The 18,325-nt window shown below is 32.5% G+C and overlaps 1 protein-coding gene across 5 annotated transcripts; it reads left to right on the top strand.

Annotated features, from left to right (window-relative positions):
- The first annotated feature begins 1,408 nt into the window (after window positions 1-1,408).
- LOC102605114 (uncharacterized) lies at window positions 1,409-6,909 on the top strand. Of its 5 annotated transcripts, XR_001474661.1 has the most exons (3): window positions 1,409-2,649; window positions 3,209-3,271; window positions 3,407-6,647. XR_001474661.1 is itself a non-coding variant. In XM_006356825.2 (2 exons), exon 1 carries the CDS (start codon window positions 1,676-1,678, stop codon window positions 2,645-2,647), a length of 972 nt encoding a protein of 323 aa, XP_006356887.1. In that variant the 5' UTR covers window positions 1,409-1,675; the 3' UTR covers window positions 2,648-2,649; window positions 6,691-6,909. The 5 variants fall into 5 exon arrangements, 4 of the variants coding, with proteins under 4 accessions (XP_006356887.1, XP_006356886.1, XP_006356889.1 ...); XM_006356825.2 differs by lacking the exons at window positions 3,209-3,271; window positions 3,407-6,647 and adding an exon at window positions 6,691-6,909; XM_006356824.2 differs by lacking the exons at window positions 3,209-3,271; window positions 3,407-6,647 and adding an exon at window positions 6,674-6,909.
- The last annotated feature ends 11,416 nt before the right edge of the window (window positions 6,910-18,325 follow it).

Raw genomic sequence — 18,325 nt, 5'->3', positions numbered from 1 at the left:
CTCAGAAAGTCGGTCAACGATTCGTCATTATAGATAATTCACTCTCCAAAATTTACTTGTCCTTGTGATAAAAATGAAGTAGGGTATTTATACCCATTTTTTAATAAATTGATGGAAAAAAATTATGATATTGGCCATTAATTGAATATTTAGCATTGTGTTTGGGAGGACAATTATAATAAATGGTATTTTCGTCATGTATAATTTCGCCATCCCAATAAATCGAAATTCTAACTTTTGGTTGAGAAGACATTTTTTTTGAGATTGAAATGAAGAAAGATAGAAGACTACAGATGTTGAAGGTGTTATGTTTGAACGTCCTTAAATAGAGCTTGGAGGAGTTTTGAAAATAAAAAAATAAAAATACATAATGTAATAATTTTTTCCATTTTTATGATAAGTCAAATCAATATAATTGTATGACAAACACTACAAAAGCTTCATAAAGAGATACAATTCAATGCAAAACGTGAAAAATATTCCTCTTCGTAAAACAAAAAATTTTCTTTCACTTTATAAAATGTAAGAAAAAGTTCCACTTTACAAAATGTAAGAAAAACTTACACTTTACAAAGTGTAAGAAATTGTTCCGTTTTACAAGATGTAAAAAATAGTTCCGTTATATATTAAAATATACACGTTATGAGACTAACGAAAAATGTTTGAAATATTGCATAAAACGGAATATTTTCTTCCACTAAGCTTAATTTAGTTACTTGCTAGAATAGTGACTTATTTTGATCACTTTTATTTTTTTGTGGCTTATTTAGCTTCCGGACTCTGCTTGAGCACCCATTAATCCGACGTAACCTCGTATATATATATATATAAAAAAAAAAAACATTATAAGATAGATATATTAAGACATCAACATCAAGTGATCAAAAGCTTGATAGGTACTTTGATTCAATTGTTGACCTGAAGGTCTCCCTAGGGAGATGAGCTACGCTTCAAAATTCAAATGTTTTCTTCTAATTCTCTAATACAATTTTTATTCCTTTTCCTCCATTTATACTTTATTTATTTACTTTAAGTTTAGTTTTAATTTTTTTTTATATTTATGTGATTTCTTGAAATAAAAAAAATTGTCTGGCTAAAAAATCTCTCAAGATAATTCATTTTTTTCTAAGAAATGAAAGAGTTTCTTAACTTCATCATTTTGATAGTTATGCACTTATACAATTATATTATGCAATTTATAGTAATTTTATATTAAGAAAAGCAAACACCCATAAACTTAAAATTATAGATCCGTCACTAATTAAATAATTAAAATTAAGAAAAGAATAAAAGAAATTAATAGAAGTGCAATCACTGAAACAATTATGACCTAGATATTTTATTAATACGAATAATTTTTTATTATTATGAACCATAGTTATCATCATGTCGTGAACCTTATTTCTACATTAGTAAACAACTATCATAATTTAATTACCTTTTAGAATTTTACAATATAATATAATGCAGTTGCTCCTCTAAAACATTCCTTGTATACTAATCTTCGTATAAAAAAAAGTGATGCAGAAATCTTTGTACCTAATGCTTTAACGCGTAGACTTTTCTCCAGAAAAAAACTTGGCGGTGCCATTGCAGCACAAATCTTGAAATTGTCCATTCCTCAAACCCCAAAAAAAGTGACAAAGGAACAAGAGTTGTTTGAGCTGAATCAAGAATGGATCTGCCAGCAGAAGAGCTTCAATTCTTGACTATACCTGATATTTTTCAAGAATCAATCTCCATACCTAAGAGATCTCCAAAAACATTCTACCTTATTACCCTTACTTTAGTATTTCCTTTATCTTTTGCAATCTTGGCACATTCTTTGTTCACTCATCCAATCATTACTCAGCTTCAACAAAACCCAAATTCATCTCATGCTTCTCAATGGACAAAGCTCATTGTTTTTCAGTTTTTTTATCTGCTTTTCTTGTTTGCTTTCTCTTTGCTTTCAACTGCTGCTGTTGTTTTCACTGTAGCATCAATTTACACTGCAAAGCCTGTCTCTTTTTCATCTACCTTAGCTGCAATTCCCAGTGTTTTCAAGAGGCTTTTCATTACCTTCATATGGGTTTCTCTTTCTATGTTGGCTTATAACACTGTTTTCTTGATTTTTCTTGTGCTTCTCATTGTAGCAGCAGATACCCAGAATGTGGTTTTGTTCCTTTTCTCCTTTTTGGTTGTCTTTATACTCTTTCTTGTAGTTCATGTTTACTTCAGTGCATTGTGGCATTTAGCCAGTGTGGTGTCTGTTCTTGAGCCTATTTATGGTATAGGAGCTATGAAGAAGAGCTATCACTTGTTGAAAGGGAAGACAGGAATGGCATTTTTCTTTGTTTTTGGATATTTGTCTATTTGTGGGGTAATTAATGGGTTTTTTGGGTCTGTTGTGGTGCATGGAGGTGAAAGTTATGGTGTGATTTCAAGGATTTTGATTGGTGGGTTCTTGGTTGGAGTATTGGTGATTGTGAATCTTGTGGGGCTTTTGATGCAAAGTGTGTTTTACTATGTTTGCAAGAGCTACCATCATCAAGGGATAGATAAGACTGCTCTCTATGATCATCTTGGTGGATACCTTGGGGAGTATGTGCCTCTGAAAAGCAGCGTGCAGATGGAGAACTTAGAAGGCGGTCCCTTGACGCCATGATGGTGAGAAAGGCTGAATCCTTGTGCTTTCATTCGAATTTGTTGCATGATATATTGGCAAGAGGAATCGTAAAGACATTAACTTTGAAGTAGGTTGTTGTGTTTTGGCACTTGAATTTGTTTGTATACATAATAAGTAACTTTGCTCTTTGTGCTTTCTTGATAAATTCCATTAATATGCACCAATAGTGTTTATAACAAAGCTCTGTGTTCTTTGTACATGTTAAAATATATCTATTGATAATTGTTATGCTATGTGATTGTTCGCCACCAGAGGTGGACAAATATCATATACTGCGTATGACTGCTCCGCTGTTGTTTATAGAAAGAAAGTTATACCATTGTTCATTGTATCGATTGAGATAAATTTGTCCAACTTTGTCTCTTATGTTGTACTCAACTTGTCAAGTCTTCTCTTTGTTTTCCTGTGCTTATATCTCCTCAGAATACCAGTGGAGATCGAAATTTAATTTTTAACTAAGCTGAGTGATTTAAATAGATATAGAAATAATAAGGGTTTGGCCTACCTGTAATAACTGAGTTGGTACTTTTGCTATTTCAGCCTCACCAAACCTCTGCATTGCCGTAGAACTGATTCCTTTTTTTCCCCTCAAGGATTGGAATGGTAATCTTCTATGATAGTCTAACTAGCTTCACTCCTTTTTGTGGGGCAGTTTACTTGAAAAACAAATAAAAGAAAAGGCGAGGAATCGCCTCATTGGACAGAAAAGCTCACACTTCATTGTGTGTCTTTTGTTAGGAAATTGGTGGGGAGAAGAGAGGGGGAAATTCTCAACCTTCACCATATTATATTAAGTGTGTAAGTGAAGGAACTGTCTTGGACTCAGTTTTGTGAAATATTCTTTTGACGGTAATATGCTAACAAAATATGTTCTTTGCTTCTGGTTATGCAGAACTTCAGTTTAATTTAGTGTACACCACTTAAACTAGTGAAATAGTTTTGCTAGGAAGTCTCACAGCATTATGTGTACTAACTTAAAGCAGCTATCCATGTTTTAGTCTTTCCTCCTTTCTCCTTTTCACTGGATATTAGTCTTTTGGGATAATGGTCAAAATACACTTGAACTATCACTTTTTTCGCGAATTTTACATCCCATCTATCAACTATTTCCTTTTCCTATCTGAACTATCACCATCTATGTATTAAAACACACCTAGTTGAGTAGATGGTGATAGTTCAGGTAGGAAAAGGGAACAATTGAAAGTTGCAGCTACTAGAAAATATTGAACAATTATATTGAGATGGAGTGATGTACTTGGGTAAGTGGGTGGGGGTTGAAATCTAAGCTACTTCGATGGAGTGATGTCCTTGGGTTACCTCCACATAGCCTCCAATGTCTGGATGGTCCTCTTTGACTGGCCATAGGTCTGAGGACAAAATGTTGTGCTAAGTACTCTGCTACCGAAAGCCTTTTGGATGCTCTGCCACAAGGCTAAAGTGAACCCTGGATATTTGATTGATACTATGGATGATGGTATCCTGTGTAGGCTCACTATCTCATTATGGAACAGTATTTCAGTATGTATATGTTGGCTAGGTCTAAGAAACTCAGAGATGTCACAAACCCAAATTGGAAAAAAGATATATATAATGTCTTTTTGGCATAACATGGTAGTTGTAGATGAAGCTGAAAAGTTTTCTTGATTTCTTAACTGCCCTAGAGGAGTAGCAAAGGTAGGGGTGGACGTTAGGTCGTTCAGATTGGATATGAAAATTTCAGTTTGGATTTTCCGGTTCTCAGAGTGAAGAAATTACAATCCAAATAAACTCGAATTGGATTCGATTTTTTTAAGTTCGGTTTTGGATTAAATGGTTTGGATGTTTTTGACTTTTCAGTTTCGACTTTAGAGCCTTTGGGGCAGGCCATAACAATTAACAACCTCAATTCGCCTAATAGTTTGCTCCTTATAATGTATAGCTTTCTACCGTTAACAAGGATGGAGGCCACCCTGCTGTCCATGCCGTGTAATTCCATATTGAACTTACTATTATAATGGGTATGGCCATAGGTATTAATCTAATATCTATTGGATCTTTGGAAATTGGATTTAATAGCATTGGACACATTTGATATGGGTAGGGCTGAATATAATGTATAAAATTTTTGGTTGGATATCCAAAATTCCGTAGTACTAAATCCGATATCCAATCCATAATCCAAAAAGTTTGGACTGCGGGTTGACCCAAACTAAGCCCACCCCTAAGCAAGTGTTCTGCATATACAATAATTCTTAGTTCTATTTTGTGTTGATAAAATTGTTTATTTAGATGCAAAGGCAGTGGCTTTCGACATAGAAAAAGAACATCTAGTGGCAATTAAAATCAGAGACTAAAGTTCAATTTTACTTTGAGAAATTAAAGCGCACTGGAATAACATGATTGTAGTACAATTTGAGATTTCCTTCAGGAGCTACTAGTCCAATATTGACAATTTGAATTACGTGATCATACTACAATTGGATTTCCTTCAAAAGGAAACTAGATATCCATTTTGTGAAGTAGCTTGAACAGTTTAGTTACTTAGTTCCACAGTTCTAATTGGCTGTGAGCATGTCAATGGACCTTTAGTTATGTCGGGTTATAATCATAATATAGTTTTGGAAGATACACTCATGATGAAGCTAGCTTAAAGAACAAGAAGTAGCTTGTAAGAGGATTCGGAAAGACTTGCAAGAAAAAAGGATTCGAGGAGGAATATAGCCTTCTTTACATCAAACCTTAGCTAACAGAACTATCTATTACGAGCTCATTTGGATTTGGCTTATTTTAAGTGCTTTTAAGCTAAAATAGCTTTTAAGCATTTTTGGAGTGTTTGGGTAAGTTTAAAAAAAAGTGGCTTATAAGCACTTAGTTTTAAGCTAAAGTACTAAACATAAGCCAAAAATGAAAAACCAATCCAAACAGGCTCTAACTCAGAACCTGGCAGTTACTGCCACTGCAGATGCTCGCTCCTGCTAATTCTTGTGCATTTTCCTGGTATTTGGACGTGGATCTTGCTGTTGGGTTGGCCTCCTGGATTGTCAATGTTTTCTGGTCAAGCCTTCTACTTATGATGAAACAGTTATCAATCCTGCAATACATAGATCCAGAAAGTCTTTATTCTCTTTTGGATAGTGGTTCTATTTCAATGTCTTTAGATTCAGTGAAATCCTGTAGGGGTACATTTTGGACATTGATTGAAGTTCTTTCAGCATGTTCAACATATACAATATGCTACTATATAGTGTGGTTGGTCCTGGAGGCATTGAACATTGTACGGTATGCAACAATAAGTCTAATATGTCCATGGAGCACTTAGTTTCTCTTGAGAACTTGTTTTGGCTCATAGAGTGAGAAGTTTGCTTTTGTGTTTCTCTGTGATTTGATTTCAACATGGTTACCGTCGATTTTGTTGTTTCTCCTTGATGAACTTGCATGTAATTAGCCCGACACATTTAGTTCAGCTGGATGTGGGTAACATGACATGAGAAAGGAGATATATGTTGGCATCATCATTATGCATAGGTAAGTTGCAATGGCAAGGATAACAAAATTTCAAGTCAGTTGCCACCTGATGTCCTTTGTTTTGGACACTTCCAAGCAACGTACTGGCCAAGACGGTCAGTCTTACATGACAATGGAAATGATGTGAGGAATGCCTCACTACTAAGAATTGAAAGTTTTTTAAAAAGGTAGGGGAAGACGCTAGGGTGGTGTTGTGAAAAGGGATCTTGGCATATAAATGTAAGTTTAGTTATAGATTCAGAGAAAACGTATGATAGCTAAATAAAATGCTTAAACTGGCGGAAATTTGAACTATCCGTTTGATGGATGATTTGGAATGAACAACGTTTTTCACTCTCCTATATGGTTTCTTCATTGTTTTAAAAGGCATTAATAAGTTTTCTGCAACTTGTTAATGTTTTTCTGCTAATTTTTATTTTGCCTATGGATCTTGTGTGAGATTTCTTCTGTAAAAGTGTAGTTGAAATTGTGTTTCTTTAAGTTTGTATATTGTTATAACAGGTGAAGGATCTATGCAGATAAGCAGAGCTTTGAAGACTGCCTTGATTATCAGACAGAGTCTATAGGCCTTTTTCTTTCCTATATTTTGAAATTCATTCTCTTTTGTGATAAAAATTACAGAAACTTTTTATCATTTTAGTTCACTATTCATTAGTCTTTAGTTTTTTTGGTTCAAAAAGTACATACTAATTAAGCTTGTTTAATTTGAATTACTTAAACTATTACATTTACTACTACTATATGAGTCTTGCTTTGTGTCACATCACACTAACATAGTCTATTACATGTAAAAAGTCTACACTATTTGTATATACATATATATATTTTATATAAATTAGATAACTGAAATATTCAAATCTTTAACCATCCCCGTCATCAATATTCAAATAATTAATCATAATTGACGTAGAAGAATAATGCAATGTTTGAGTTGTCTATGCCAAGTCCTCTACCGAATAGTAGGGTCAACTCTCTGCTGTACATTCTTAAGGAAATAATTTTATGAGTTTTAAATTTTAGAACGAAGACGATAATAGAATTTTATACTTAATAAGTTTTTATTAAACACAAATGTTATTTGAGTAGAAGGATTCAGATATGAAGTATGTCTAATTTTCTGTTTAAGCAAATCACTGCCTTACTCGTTACGATCAAAATTTAAATAAATACAGAGTTTATCGTATCAGATTATTTTACCAAATATAATGTTCAAACAGACGATATATATTTCATCTTTTTCTTTTATATTAGAAAAATAAGTCACGTATACCGACCGCTATTACGTATGTATTGTAAAAGGGAAAAAACGTTTATGCAGTGGGTATTAAAAGCAAAGACCAAATGGAAGTTTGCTGCTTATATCTTCTAATAATAACAACACTTGCTTTCACATCAATATCGATAAATAATTTAAATTAAAAGCATATCCTTTTGGATATTCCATTTTTGTATTAAATGTGCTTATGTTGAAAAAAAAACCACACAATAGGTTAACTACCACTCGGCTCCTCTGAGTAACGGAGCCAGGATTTATGGATTAAAAAAACATGCTAAATAGTGTTGACAAATAAGTTGTATCAGATTTTAAGTTAAAACATAAGAAAATGTTACTAGCTAGATTCAACATTTTCGATCTTATGAGAGACAGACCCACATTTAAGTGAACTTCGGAAAAATTCATATGTATATAGAGAAAAGACATAAAGTCGTCACTGAAGTTGTTCCGATTTTTCAAAAAGACACGTTAACTTTGCAATCGTCCTATTACCCCCACTAAACAGTTTTGAACAGATATTATTATATCATTTTTCGATCAGCTCCAGATTTTAAGAAAGTGTGTTCACACACCAATCATTACATGACACGTGTTAATTTAATTAAAAATATAATTTTTTTTCATTTTAACTTTTTTCTTTATCTTTTTTTTTCTTTCTCTCTCACTTTTACTTTTTGACTTATTTTAGTTTTGATTTCATCTTAAATTTCACTTCATCTTCCACCTCCTACTTTCAAGTGATACATCCCTCCATTTTCATTCTTTTTCTTCACTTCCCACCCTCACCCCATCCACCACGTCAAGTTGAACCCCACTCTTCTTCTTCTTCTTCTTCTTCTTCTTAGAATTCATACTATTTTTTAGACTTTATTGAATTATTGATAACAAAATTAATTATTTTTCTAAGAAAATTGAAAATTTTGAAGATATCATCAACTACTCTTTTTCATATAACTTCAAAATTAGAAATGATAATTTTAAAAGAATCAATGAATTCCCCGAAAATTGAAAGAACTTAATTGAAATCGGATAAAAAAAACTATATGATAATTCCTAATCATCTCGAAATCTAATGAGTTTATCAAATTGTTCGAAATGTAAGAAATTATTAAGTTAAAGTTTAAAATTAAAGAGAGTAAAACTAATAGTAGTAAAAAAACGAAGGTGAAGTTGTGGGTAAAAAATGGTGACATTAAAAAGTGAGAAGCTTCAATGGAGATGACAATGAATTTTTGAAGAAGAAAAAGGAAAAAATAAAAAGGAAAAAAGTTAAAATAATAAGAAAAATAAGAAAATATATTTTATAATAAAGTACTTGTAAAAATAAATTATATTAGTTCATTTAGGTTGCTCACTCTCTTTGAGAGAATGCACACCACTCTCAATGCCAGGTAGACGAAAAATGATATAATAATACCGGTTCAAAATTGTTTAGTGAGGTATTATGACGATTGCAAAGTTAAGGTGTCTTTTTGAAAATCTAGAACAACTTCGGTGGTGCCTTTACATATTTTCTCTATGTATATACCTAAATAAGGATCATATAATTCAATGTGCACCTTGAAACACATAAGTGAGATTTAAACTAGCAACTTTAAAGCATACACTGTAGGTCAAGACCATCCAATCATAGAGTGATCTATGTTACATTTTGTTTGATTCATATTTTTATATACCTTCGATTTTATATTTGTTTGACATATTTTCCGATGAAGTGTCGATGCTTCGACTAACCCACATCCATTGTTAGTAGTTTTACCTCCTGTATTCAGGTTAGTAAAACAGAAATAAAAAAAATTGAAATTGAAAGACAAAAAATAAAACAATTCAAGTCCACAGAATCCACTGTGTATCCTCAAGAAATTTAATCCCCTCAAGTACCCGAGGTTGTAGATTAATTCCTCCCAAGATAAAACGGATTAACCATTAAAGAGTAGTAGTGGTACCTCAAACTTGGATAATTTCAAAGAATTGAATAATCAGCAACGAGATCACACACACAGACTCATTCAATCACATCACTTGCCAAAGCCGAAGCTGAAGACCAAGCCGAGATCGAGACCGAGCAAGCGCGACAACGGCGCGAGGGGCACCCTCTACTTAACTCTGTTAGAGCTAAAGGAAATGTTTCCTAATATAAAGACAATTTTTTTCTTTTCTTCTACCAATTCTACCAATATGAGAAAAATGACTTTTCATTTTCCCTCTAAATTGGTTCCCCATATTTTCCAATTTCGCATTCTTATTTCTCATTCACACCTTGCTTCAATCCAACAAATAGTGCTCCCCTTATCTTCAAATCCTGAATTCACCTCTGCACTTATAATCCTCACCCTTGTTATTTTACTATGAAAATTAACAGTCCAATATAGTACTCTTTTACGAGAGTACATGAGCAAATATGATTTATTGGGTAAAATATTTGACCCTTTCTTTTTCCCTTTTTAGGTATTGTGATTGACATTAGTGGGGAAAAGGAGTACATTGTTATGGAATATGGAGGGGCCAATGGGAGGAATGTGTGTCCACCAAATGAAGGCAATAAGACATGAATTATTTACAAGATGACAAATTATGTAATGTGGTGGGCTATCTAAGAAGAAAAACACTCAAAATCCATGGTGGTCCCTCACTTTTTGGCTAAAGACAAAAAACAAAATAATGATTTTAACATTATATTAAACTAGTTAAATTTTCCCCTCATGCTAATAAATCTAACTACTAATAATAATGCTCTCAAAAACCTAGTAATTATTTACTAACTATTATCCATTAAATACCATTATCTTATAATGGTGTGATTATGAGTAATTTCCCTAGATAGTCACTCATGTTTGAGAAATTACCTAGTAATATTACTTATGTTTGTTTTAGGACTACAATATCACCCAACTTTACATATTTTCTTTAAAATATACTTGACACAAAAAAAATATTATTCTCTCTCCTATTGGAATGTCATGTCACATTTTCATTTTTTCTTAAAATATTTAACTTTTAAAATAACTCATATGTTATATTCCAGAGAAAAAAAGTCTTAATTATTTATCATTTTTAGTTTTTTTTACTTAAGCATATTAAGAGATAGACATTTTTTTCTATTATTACATTTAAGATTAATTATTTTTCTAAATCATTTCTCAAATCATTCCTTATTTAATTTCTTAAAGAATATGCAAGTGCACACTTTTAATGGGATTTCATGTTATATTATTCCTTTTTATAATAATATTTTTAAAAAATTTTAAACTGAAAAATTTAGTTTCTACTCCTTCCGTCCATCTTCACATATTTACTTGTTCAATATTAATTTGACATATCTCTTAAGAAATAATAAAGATAATTTTACTATATCAATCTTTTAAAATAATAAATTTTATATTTTAAAAAATGCATTGGCAAATGACTATAATTAATAATAAGAGCGAATTAGAAATTAAGTAATAAATTATCACTTGATTTTCTAAAGTAAACAAGTCACAAATGACTAATTATTTATAACGTAATGAATAAATAAAAATGGACAGAGAGAATAGTTGGTAGAAAAATATCCGTGGAAAGAGTTAGTTGATATAATACTCTTGATTTTTTATGAGTACGTGAAAATTGTTCTCTAACGCCACTTTTTTGTTGTTCATTTTTACTTATTTTTAGTGTTCACCTTGCACATTTTATAAGAGCTTAAAGAATGAATGATTTGAAAAATGATTTAGAATAAATAATTAGTGTTAATTGTAATAACAAAAAATAAATATGAGTTGTTTAAAAATGTTCTATTTGTGTTATGTAATTATTATTTTAACCGAGTATATCATATGGGTTGATTTAAAAAGTTAATTTTTTTAATTATTAGTAAAAAAGGAATAATGTGACATAGGAGAGAGAAAAGTATTTTTTTTTTGTGTCAAGTATATTTTGAGGAAAATATGCAAAAATGAGTGATATTATAGTCCTAAAACAAACAAAAGTGATATTATAAGGTAATTTTCCAAACATGGGTGACTATTTAGAAAAATTACTCATGTGATTATTGTAGCACATTTGTTTATTAATTAATGGTTAATCAAAAATAGACATATGACAAATTATTATGCCTCAATAATCACAGAAGTATAATACCTATTTAATACTTTTATCTATTTTCAAAATTATTTTCTCTTGCACTTGTCATTATGATGGCGTAGTTTAATTATTTAATCTTCGATTGAATTAAGATAGGAGTTGTTGAGTCTTGAGAGGCAGTATTTATTTTAATTCATGTTTGACTGAATACATGGATTACTTTAAGATAATATTTATTTTAATCCAAATTTATTCCTTTGTACTCAACATCAACTTTTCTCCCCATATACATATAAAAATCATAAAGATTTCCCGATTACTTATAAAATGAAATGAATAGAAGAAAATAAACTTTTCAGATCTCTAGTAAAACTAAAGATCTCTTATACATAAAATTGAAAATCTTTTGTAGAAGACCATACAACTAACAATTTCTAAGTAATCTACAAAAATTATTTCTCCCAACATTAACTTAGTTAATGCTGAATCTAATTTTTTTTTATGATTGACAAAAAAAAATTGGTCAAAACTTATGCAAATGCAAGGCTAATACAAACAAAAATATTGGAGGAACATATTTCATGGATATGTTTTCACAATGTTTTCAATTCTAATTTATTGTATTAGTTTTGTTATGGAGTTGTACCTATTTTTCAGCTCTGTTTAGGCATTTTTCTAAGGAAAAAATAGCTTCAAGTTAGAGGTTGTAACTTTCTTTATGATTGTTGTTAAAGGGATTACAATCATGAATTCTCTCGAGGCTAATAATTTTAGTAAGTATGTCTTAAATTCTAAGAAGATATGAGTCTGGGGAGGGAGAGAGGGTTCATCTTTGTGAATCAGGTATTTTTCCATGTAAAAATCTTACTTCTGATGATTTATACGTCAGAATTTATCGTCTTATTTTAACACAAACTATTTTTTTCAAATGAATCAGAACTTCAAATTGTGGCATAAAATATTTTATTTATAAGAATTAAAATGCAATATTCGAAGATCGAAAATATTGAATTTGTACTCTTTGCACGAACAACACCTATCTAGTTGATAGTACGAGAATTATATTGAATAATATTTTTCCTATTTTAATTTATATGAAGGGCTTCATAGTACTAGGATAAATGAAGGACTTCAAGTCAATCAACTCATTTAAACTTTATGTTTACTTTCAACATTCTAATTCATACAAAAATTTCATATCAGTTCAATACATAGTCGTAACAACAATTATCATTAAATATTATCATAGTCTGACTCTAAATTCTTAAATGAGAGTAAATCATCAATTATCATATACACGAGTAAAAAATATACCACAATCTTTCAAAGTATGCTCACAAGCCATGAAATCATTTTAAGCAAGTAAAAATAGTCAATTTTCCCATATTATGATATCAGTACCCACATAAATATTAATCATCTCATTTACACATAACTCCCATTATCCATTTCCCCTTTTGTTCAAATAATTAATACACTAATTAACATTTTGTAAAGAGCGAAAGAAAGTCTCAATTTGCCTTAATCAGAGTTTCAAAAGTTAAACTGTCTTTGACCTTTCTTAAAGGCTCTGAACATTACCAACTAATCAAATATGTAATCTAGATGAGTATACGAGTCCTTGGACAATCATAAGACATAAATTTTGGCTCAAAAATTGAGTCAAAAAGTCAATTTCAAGCTCCAATGTCAAATCTGAAAAAAGAGAGGCTAAATCCATCGGTGGCCCACTAAAGTTGACATCAAGTTTCACTTAGACGCCTCAACTGGACGATGTTCATTTTAGACACCTCATGTACGGTCTCATTGTGTCATTTTGACACTTTTTTGACGATAAGCAAAAAGCTGAAAGAGAGTATAATACACTCGTTGGTGACGTGACAAACAACCAATTAAATGATTACATGTGTCATTTAAAGTTAAAAATTATTTTAAAACTATTTAGTAAATAAAATAAAAATACTATTCTAAAAAAATCAATTTAACCCCCCCCCCACCCCACCCCCCCTGATGGTAGTCGTCTTCTCTAATACATCCAACAATTTTTTAATTTTTTTAATCTACAATTTTTAATTGTTTCAGATCTTCTTCTTTTTTCTATGTTGGTGTTGTTTTGAGAGAAAAAGAGAGGAGGAGGGAGGGAGAGAAAGAAAGAAAGAAAAAATATAAAGTATGAGTGTTGCTATCCATTCTTTCCGACAAAAAAGGTGGAGATGGTACCTTAGCCTCCTTTTCCATCGAAATCGTCTATTTTCATTACACTCAAAATCTCGTTTGTACTTTTTTTTTAAATTAATTCTTTTCTTTTACTATTTTTCATATTTATTCTTTTTCTTTCTTTTTAGTGTTGTTTTGTGGGAAGAAAAGAGGAAAAGAAAGAAAGAAAGAGAGAATAAATATGAAATATGAGTGTTGGTATCTATTTTTCGGGTGAAAAATGTGGAGGGGGATGATTGTAGATTTAGAAAAGTAATACAATGAAGAAAAAGAAAAATGTCTTGAAAACGGATTTGAATAAAAAAATCGACCTCCATTGAAGGAGTTTAAGCTTCAAAATATGATGGGAGGTGGCTTGAAAAATGGAGAAGAAGAAAAGAAAATAAAATAAAAAATAGCTAAATTGAGTCTTTCACACTCTATTGTTGAGTGTATCACATTCACTTTGACATGTCAGCAAAAAGCGTCAAAATGACACAATGGGTCCCTACATGAGGTGTCAACATCGTTCAGTTGAGGTGTCTAAGTGAAACTTAGTGCCAATTTTAAGGGGCCACTGATGAGTTTGACTGGAAAAAAATTAATTCAAAATTAGTTTACCCATAGGTTAGAAAACTAACATGTCGAAAATTGGCGAGTCGCGGTAATGGACTTTCAATTTAAAGAATTTCACTTTATCAAACTTAGGACAAAAATCTCGAAATACTCAAGTCTAAATACCATTCAGTTATTAATTACACAATAGATTAATGGGGAAAACGTATTTTGAGGGTTTAGAATACTATCATATGAAGAAACCTTGCAAAACCTCATGAAAATTATCTCAAATCTTGCCCCCAAGCTCTCAAATTGTGTTTAGAATAATGAACTCTCAAAATTAGAAATAGTTCATTACTCATGTGGAAACTTCTACGTGGTGGCGAAAGCCATTTTAATTGCACGACTTTGCAAAATCATATCCCATCATGCATGAGAGAGTGCATAGGCGTGAGTCGATGTATATGAAGCCCGTAGAAGTGGCCCGACCTGACTCGAGCCATTTCTGTAGAATAGGACCAAGGCTTGACACAATGCCTTGGTCGGTGTGGCCCAAAGACCACAAGTGTGATTGCACCAGGTACAACAACTCTCATCAAGTCACCAAATAACCAACTCTCATAATCAACCCTCGAAATTCATTTGGAGTTAAATAGAGAGAAATCAAATATGTTAATACTAAAAATTACATTCCAAACCTGTTGAAATCATCAAATCACCCATCCATGTTGGTTTTGACTTTCAATTGACTGCGGTGATCAACTTTAACTTCTTTATAACTCAAAAACTCAACCAAAGGATCAAAACATTCTCGAGCACCTTGGGATCTACACCAATTATCCAACTAAGTCAAATATCACCTTTCAAACATAACGAAACTCACTACTAAAAAATTGTCAAAAAACAACGGTCAAAAGCGACGGATTGCATCGCTTTTTTGGTCAAAATTGACGGAAAAGTGATGCAGTCACCTCCGTCGCTTTTTAGCCCGACGCTTTTCAAAAAGCGACGGACTTTTGACTCTTTTTTTTGAATTTTTTTAACAAAAGCGATGGACTCCGTCGCTTTATTTTTTATTTCTAGAAGGCGACGCAGTCCGTCACTTTTCTGAAAATTTTATTTTTGAAAAACCCTGAAAAGCGACAGACAAAACCACGTTGTCCGTCGCTTTTCTGGAATTTAAAAAAAAATAAAACCAAGAAAAGCTATGGACAAACCACGCTGTCTGTCGCTTTTCCTGCAATATTTTTGGTAGCAGCAACTGCCAGTTTCTGCTGCCCACCTGCAAATGCAATTCAATTCAATTCTACACTATTCAGCCCAATCAAACACACACAATTATAAACAATCTAAACAAAACATAAAACAACAAACTTAAAATAACATTAAAAAGTATCTAAATCACAAATTAAAGACTTATAAAGTCTTTCAAAATTCGTTTCAAAATTACAAAAAGTTCATAAATGTCTAGAGATCTAAACTAGGGAGTGGGTTCTACATAATCATCCTCATCACTCTCGTCGTCGGTGTCATCGGGAGCCGAAGTAGTAGGTCGACGAGCGAGGTTCATCACTTGTTCTTTGATTTGCTAAACGATCTCACTCATGCTTTCTTGTTCAGCTACTCTTCTCCGCTCCGACTCTGCCAGTGCCGTTGTAAGTCTAGCTATTCGAGCCGACATAGTAGCAATATGAACACCGTCAAGTGTCTCGGCTTGACGTGACGATCCAATTCCTTCTAAGCATGACTGGAGTCTTCTTACATCGTTTCGAGAGCCTAGACCATAGTATCTACCCTTGTGTGTCCCCCCTACCATTTTTTCTTTCCAAATCTAAGTGGAAAGTTCAGGTGTCAATTGGACCGAACTATCTAGATTCTCAGTGACGTACTGATGAAAGTCACTCTGCATATTAAATATAAAAATTGACATCAATATATATACATATCATAAATATATTCACTATTAATATATATTATTCATATTAAATAATTTACAAAAGTTCGTTCGGCCCTTTCCTCCACCCACACATCCGGATCCGACTCATCTTCTTTCTTCCTGACATGAGTTTCTTGAAAACCTCCGGTTCAATGGGAGTGCGTCCCAATTCTTTTCTTATAAATAAAAACTGAAATTTATAACGATATATATGAATCAATTAATTATTTTATTTAAAAAGTTTGAATTAGAACTTACCATCTCTCGTGCAATTGTTCCAACCGTCTTTGCACCTCCGGTATGCAACGAGCCACCTTTAAGACTGCCTCTAGCCTTTTTGGCTTGATATGATATTGCCTTAAACTTGTATGTTTTCCAATATTGATCCAATTCATCAAAAACATGAGGCAACATCCAACCGAGACGTTCACCACTATCCTGAACTTTCTTTAGCCAGCTAGACAGTCTGGCGGATGCCTTCCTCTCAAATGTGGTCCCAATGGCCAAATTGTACCTTGACTCCCAAGTACACATAGTCTGGAAAAAAATTGAATAACGTTAATTAGATCGATAAGTAAAAAAAGTAAAGTCTACTAAACTTAACTAAAAATATATACCTTAAAGTTATTAAATATCGCATGGCGTATATTGTTTGGAATCTCGCTCCAAGAGTGATAAGCATGTGTATAGAGTCTTCTAACACAGTCTTTTAAAGCTCGGGCAGCATCCTTTGCAGGATGCCACTTGCAAACACATAATAAATATGTTAGTTCATGAATAATATATTAAAGTATAAGAAATAAATAAAATAAACTAACAAATAGATAACAAAACAAACTTACGATGATCCATCCGGCTCAATCATGACTCTACCAAGTCTGTCCTTCTGGCAAAGAGCTAGAGCAGGCATCGTATCATCTGGTGTAGCACTAGGTGTAGCTGTAGATGAGGGTGATACATCAGGATGCACAAAACGCTGAGTCAATAGTAGGCGTAACCGGCCATAACATCTGACTGCTCGCTACTAGAATCTCCAAGCCTCATGGCAAATAACTGAGGAGATGTACCTGTGGGAGATGGAGTACTTGCTGATAAGGATCGTGCTCGACGAATAGCCTCTAAAGGTAGGTCCTCATAGTGTCGTGAAGGCAATGCATGTAAAGTAGATGAAGCACCGACTGGTCGATAGTAATTAGGATAATATTGCTGAGGATCCGCCGTACCAAACGGAACAACAAATAAATGAGTATCATGGTTGATGCACTCTGGGGCAGAAGAAATAGATCCTGCAATATCCTCAGGATCTATCGGTCTCCTAGACTTCTTCTTCTTTGCATGTTTAGTCTGGCTAACTCCAAGATGCTCGCGATGCCTATTACCGTCACCGCCTGATGACATCTGTATGCAAATTTACATGTATAATATATATAAAAATAATAAATTAAATAAAATTAGCAAAATACACTTACATATATATACTAGCTAGCTTTCATTCTACACTATTCCTCCTCGCTTGTTTCAATTCTATCATCCTCTCATTCTTCCTCCTCAGTTGTTTCATTTTCATTATCGTCCCATTCTTCGTCATCAAATGATTCATTTTTCTCATTCTCGGATATTTTTTCCTCAACATTCAGTATCTCAACATCAGATACTTCTTCTAATATGTGTTGAGGATGTTGTAGTGTGGTTTCCAATTCAACATCAACTTGTTGTTGAACAATTGCAACATCATTTTGTATGCCTCATCTAAGACATTGTAAATTTCAATTCTTTCCACATGTTTACTTTTTATAACAACCCACCAATCAACTTTGTCTCTACGCAATGGATATGGAGCGTAATACACTTGTTTAGCATTTTGTGCAATAATAAAAGGATCATAACTTCTATATTTCCTGGTGTGCTTAATTTCAATTATATTATGTTGATGGTCCACATTTGTGCCTCTATGTGATGGTTCTAACCACTCACACCAAACCAATACAATTTTCTTCTTAGGCCAACCTGAATACCTCACTTCAATAATCTCTTGAAGGACACCATAATATTTAATAGTTTGACCAGTACCATCAACATCACCTTGTATATAGACACCGCTATTATTTGTTTTCTTGTTCCTAGA

The sequence above is a fragment of the Solanum tuberosum genome, unplaced genomic scaffold, assembly GCF_000226075.1.
Source record: "Solanum tuberosum cultivar DM 1-3 516 R44 unplaced genomic scaffold, SolTub_3.0 scf00235, whole genome shotgun sequence".
In the NCBI taxonomy this organism is placed as follows: Eukaryota; Viridiplantae; Streptophyta; class Magnoliopsida; order Solanales; family Solanaceae; genus Solanum; species Solanum tuberosum.
This window is presented reverse-complemented; position numbering and strand designations above follow the sequence as displayed.

Bases quoted from the DNA above. Each gene is read 5' to 3' on its own strand.
- LOC102605114 (XM_006356825.2), top strand. From the start codon at position 1,676: ATGGATCTGCCAGCAGAAGAGCTTCAATTCTTGACTATACCTGATATT.